This window comes from Sceloporus occidentalis, unplaced genomic scaffold (assembly GCF_023333645.1).
Source record: "Sceloporus occidentalis isolate IW3139 unplaced genomic scaffold, rSceOcc1.0.p SCAF_42, whole genome shotgun sequence".
NCBI classification, from domain to species: Eukaryota; Metazoa; Chordata; class Lepidosauria; order Squamata; family Phrynosomatidae; genus Sceloporus; species Sceloporus occidentalis.
The window spans coordinates 5510136-5516135 of NW_028317022.1; the positions used below are offsets into that span (position 1 = coordinate 5510136).

The window sequence follows — 6000 nt, forward strand, 5'->3', positions numbered from 1 at the left end:
TTGGAGGTAATGGTGTCATAGTGTGATAATATTTTTATAGAGTTCCTAGGGGAAAAAAAAAAGACAAACTTACTCCCGTGGGGAATTTAATTTACTTACACAGAGGTCCATTAGAAAAATAGAACACCATACATGGACATCTAGGGGAAAATAGAACAAAATCACACAAAGAAGTGATTGAATTAGTTTTATCTGAAGCCAGTGAAATAGTGAAAGAATTACCATGTGATAGCCATATATTTTCTTGTTTCGTTTCATGATATAGGCTGATATACACGTTCAAATTAGTGTACAGGCTACTTGTTTGTATTGCAGGCTTTATTTTTAATGTCCTATCCCGTGGCCGCACATTTTTAGAGCACAGGCCGGGCACATAAGAAAACCACTTGTGCTATCACAGAGTTCTATTTATAATTGTGGAATGTGAAATGGCTACACAAAGCCTTGCCGCATGGGTTGAAGTCATAGTAAGAAAACCAGTCTTGTGTTATAGATAACAATGTTATCCTGAAAGAGGAACTGCCATGTTGTTTTTAACTTGTTGTACAGCCTTCACATAGAGCTCTAGTCACTAAAATGAGTTAACAGGAGAGTTGTGTTTTAGCTCCTTAACCTCGCTGTTCATTTTGAAGGTGCAGCCCCAGTGTGCTTGTACAATGTACAGTTAAATCAGTGACTTTTTTTTACATTAAATTATGCATTATACAGGGCCAACTTAGCCCTTCTTGCTGAAGAAACTTTCTAGTGTTGGTCATTCATAGTGAACAGTTAAGTGAGAGAGTTTAAACAACTGCTTGCCAGGAGCTAGTCATTTTTGTCTTAGTTTGTACATTGTAAGAAACAAATTAGACTTTTATGTTGCTATAACACGGACGGCCATGCAGACTCACGGTGTCCTGTGAAAACTTGAATAGATTTGAGCCTCTTGGCATCTGTCCCCAGGTTCCCTCATAGATTAAACTTACACAATCTTCTTATAGATGAATCATCATATCAACCTTTTTGGACAGACTCACCAGTGCATTTGTAACCTATAGATATGGGAATAGCGGAGAATTGACATATCTCATCTTGTGCAAATTTAATAACGTCAAATAAGATTCTCGAAACTCTTCTTACATGCTTGAGGGACTTGTTAACAATATGTTTATTAGTATTTGGTTCCACTAACGTACCTTTTAAAAATGAATTTAAACATACATATATCAAATAGAGATTCACTTTAGGAAAACATATGTAGCCTTCATTCATTTAGATTCTTGTACAAGCTACATGAATACGCCAGACTCGATAGTTAATTCTGTAAACCAACCTTGGTCATTATTAAATGCAAGGTTTCTTGTGAATGCTGCCTCAAACCCCAAATAATATCTGGCTGCAGTAACAGTGTTTTCTATGTTAATTCTACCAAACCTCTTCTGTACCTTCAGAGGGTAAAATGACAGCCATGTTGCTATTTACAGATGCATGTAACAGATGGGAGGCTGTTCTTAACATGTAAATTCTGTATTGTGATACATTGTAAACTGCCAATTACAGTGTTTCAATTTATTTAGCTCACAAATGGTATGTATTTATTACGTTCTACCACAAAGCTAAATCTTGCTTGGAAACTTGTATTGAAACAGAAATATCCCATGACTGCCTCACATCATTCATCCTTAAACCAGTATGAAAAGTGTACTTCACTCATAAAAAAAATTCTTTAAATAATCCAGTACTTTTCATACCGTGTTGATTCAAACAAAACAAAAAAGTGAATGGGATTCACTGCAGTTACGTTGAAATCTGTCTTTATTAAATTCAGTAACTGCTGCTCTAGTGATTTAGATGAAGAGCACAATGGGGTAAAAATTGTTAAAACCCTGTATTTGATTAAAAGAAAGTAGAATTTTAAAGAAACCATTCCATTATTTCAACATAATGTTTTTAACATTATTTTAGACCAATACAAATTACATATATTAAATATTTTTGGTACATTTTGTTTAATTTGTTTTTGCTTCAGCTTAGCTTTTGATTGCTGTGCTGGAAGATATAGCCTTGTGTTCAGTACCATCGATTGCCCTTGACCCTTTATGCTCAGGTCAAAATATTTTGTTTTTATCTGTGAAAGTGAAGTGATCTGAAACATTTTTAGCTGTGTCCTCATCTTACCAATGACGCAAACATGGTTACGATGAAAACATAGACAGTTTGGGGTATATCTAGAAATGGAATGTTCCTTTACTCCTCGGGATATTACAAGATGTGCCCTAGAGAACCTCTGCCCACAGACGCAACGGCATCTATGGTGTTAAATTTGTATGAATCCTATGGTTAAACATTGAGGAATGTATTAGATTTATAGAGGGCCATCGTATTCTGTAGTGCTGTACAATGTATCGGTTTCATTTCATTTTTTTATTTTTTCCCCCATTTTCCTCCAGGAATTTATAAATCAACTATTATCACGAATAAGAGGAATGAGGAAACTAAGCCCCCCTCAGAAGAAGGATATATAACGCATCAGCTGTAGCTGTTCAGACGGAATACAGCAATGAAATCAAGATTTCAAGACCCGTCTAAGGAAAATATTCACCCGTCTTTCTGAAGAACTCAACATATCTGCTATTTTATAGGAGGGAAGGTGGTGGTTTGTGCTCTAGTTCCGAAAACCGAATATTCATTTGTATTGTAGTTGTTAATAAAGTTTATTCTTTTTTTTTTTTTTAAACAAATGTTGGGCCAATACAAAGGGAACACTGGAAAACAGAAAAAAATAATAAAACCATAAAAATACATATATCTGAGGTCTTTCCATTACTTTTAACTTTATAAAAAAAATCTCGGGTAATTTATTAACAAATAACATAATTATGGAAACGTAAGCTCAAGTTATTCGTGAGTGGGCAATACCACGACTGCCACATTTATGCCTTCTAGGAACCAGGACTTTTATAATGAAACTGTAATTCAGTTTCTTATGTTATAACAATGACATGTTTGCATATCCATCAACATTTACTAGTGGCATTAACTAGACTTTATTTTTTTTTTTCTTTTCTTTGAAGTCCTAAACTGTAGTATTTCCAGAGTAAAAGAGCAAACATAGGATTGAAGTCATATCTTCACACCAGAAACAATTTAGATACAATAAAATTATTTTTAGGCTTTGATATTGTTTTTTATAGCTCTCCATTCTATGCAAAACATGTTCGATGGCATAAATTAGAATTCCCTGTGCATTCATAGAAAACATGCCTTTTTTTATCCATGATCTCAAAGTACTAATACCACTTAAAATTCGAGGTTGTGTAAGTTTAAATCTTCTTTCCAACCAGCCAGAGTCTCAATAGTGGATTCTTTAATTTTTAACGCTTGGCCAAAATTGAACATAGTTGTGCCTCTCTCCTAAATGTTTTTATGACTTGCGATTTGATCTCATAAGTTTATTGAAAAGAATGAAGACAATTACAGGATATTAAAGCTGTCATGTCATTACATCATTTAGAAAAATCTCTTGTATGCCAGAGTACCTTTGTTAAATTCAATTCTTTTTTTTTTTTTAAGACGTCTGCTCCAAAGAAATTTCTCTAACCTTCAAATAAGTTTTCTATTTCAGTACCATTTATAGATAACATGCCTTTTAATAAAATGTCGTGGAGACACTTTTAATAGTTTTGCCCAACATACTAAAAAAGCACACTGGGTATACTTTTCCGTACGCTGTCGCCATTTTCTTTTTCTACCCCTCGCGCATTTCAAGTTGCGTAGGTAACGCTTCCCATCACTGTGCACCTTTGCCTTTTTTAATTGGAATAAGTTCAGCAATCAACCCAAGAGGTAAAGGCTGAAATACTGTAATAGGTTATATTCGTTTCAGCGAGGGGAGTATTCACATCATGATAATAAGTGGGGTAAATCCCTATCCAGTTATTCTTGGAGATGACTCTTTATTAAAACTGGAGTTCTAATAGTTGTCCAAGCCCTCCCTATGTAATATATTTCGTACTATAATTTGTAGTTATGTTGAACAAATGTCTTTATAAATAACAATATTCTCTAGGCAAAGACACAAAGGGTTATATAGAAAGGTCTACTAGTGGCCTTATTACCATAGCAACCAAAAACATGTCCCTGCCAGAACCATGTTTGCTCCGGAATATTTTTTGTTATACATAACCCATAATGCATGTTATGTATGTAATGTGATGTTGCCAAATGTATGTTATTCTCAGATTATTATTTTTTTTTGTATTTTTCATATGGTAGCAGGAAATATCATCAGCACTTTACAAAGTTTTAAGCAGATTGTTCACAGTTTGAAAAGCCTATCACCAAAAAAAATGATCAGAAGAACATAACCTCACCCTTTCAGCTCATTTCTTTTTAAAAAAAAGAAAGACATATGAAATAATATATTTCCATAGACAGTGCCTCTGTCATTTGAGAAGGTGCGGTTTCCTAGCATGCATCTGGCCTCTGCATTTACTACTGGTAAAGGAACAGGAAAAATAATTATATCATTTCCACACCGCCAAAAAAATTGACTCTGCTTATGTACAGTACATTATTTGCAACCTCTTGGAATCAAGTAGGCTTTAGATGTGTATTTACAATGCTTTACCATTTCAGCAATACTATAGTTTATACATTAGTAAAGTAGTTCCAAGTTAATTGTTATAAGTGGTTAGAGGACCTGTTAACATGTGACTACTTTTGTATAGAGAACATGGAGACAATATTTTAAACAATTTTGATTGTTTTTTTCCTGCTAAGGCCAGAATGCAGGATTGCACCCCTATACAATTTTCGTTAACCTTCACTGTAGTATATTTTTGTTTCTTATTTCAGATCATACTCTTCTGGATGACAGGGTGTATTTTTATTTTTGTTTTTGTAAAAAAAAAAAAAGTTTGGAAAAAAAGTAGTCACAAACTAGATTAGCCTATATTTAATGCTATTAAATAAACAGCCATAATGCTTTCAATGTCATTTAATATATCACAAACTTAAAAGTGTGTTCTGCTGTTGATTGAGCAGCTTGTTGTTGACTGATGCATTCTCCGGTTCTGCCAAAAGTGTAAGGTAGGATGATTTTACGGCAATAGATGTAAGTCCGGCATGTATGAGACTTTTTCTTATTATTTTTGTTAAGCTTATAGACTTTTGTTTGTCTTATGTGGTGGTGTGTTTGCTATTTTAGAATTACTATAAGGAATACTATGCTAATTCAGCATTTTACATCAATGGGGCTTTGAACATGTTTTTGACAAGATGTGTTTTTTTTATTTGCAAAATATTTGCTCAAATAAACACTTGAGTACATAAGGTTTCTTGCACCTATTATTTTTTTAAATAAAAAATCTGTATTGCAGACTGGGATCAAGCCTTTATTTGTATTCCCAACTTTCATGGTTTTATTCTTTGAAGGGGAAGTCCCATGTAAATAAATCTTCTTCTAAAGCTTAGTGCTGTGTACAGTAATGTTGGCATAAGCATGGTATTGTTTATCTGCAAATATGGAGACTAAATATATTTAGGCTTTACACTCCAAGAATAAATATAAAGTGCTTTAATGTGCAATAAATGGTATACACGCATAAGTGGGAGAGAAGAGCACACAGCTTAACCTGTTAGCGCCTTAAAGAGATTCTTACTCACAAGCTGGGCAGTGGCGGAACTACCGGGGTTGCAGGGGTCGCGACTGCGACCGGGCCCCGGCGGCAGGGGGGCCCAAGCCAAGGGGCCGCCCGAAATCTTTTTTCCGTTTTTTTTTTTTTTAAATAAGGCAGGGGCGTCCAACATGCGGCCCGCGAGACCTCGAGGTGCGGCCCGCGTAAGATCGGCAGCCAGGGCAACCGATCTTACGCGAGCCGCACCTCAAGCCCTGCTACTTACTTGTGGGAGGGTCTTCTGGACTGCACAGAGGAAGCGGAGTTCACGTGACATCCTACTTCCTCTGTGCTTTAGCAGAGAAGGCAGAGGGAGGCCGCGCCCCCTGCTGAAGTCTGTGAG

General features: G+C 35.4%; 1 protein-coding gene across 1 annotated transcript in view; it reads left to right on the forward strand.

Moving 5' to 3' along the window:
* Positions 1–2504, forward strand: part of LOC149289889 (protein phosphatase 1 regulatory subunit 14C-like) — a 40927-nt gene extending 38423 nt beyond the window's left edge. The window contains exon 4 of the mRNA XM_089490178.1: positions 2430–2504. Coding sequence (XP_089346304.1) covers positions 2430–2504 — 75 coding nt within the window. The remainder of the gene's footprint in view (positions 1–2429) is intronic.
* Positions 2505–6000: the final 3496 nt, after the last annotated feature.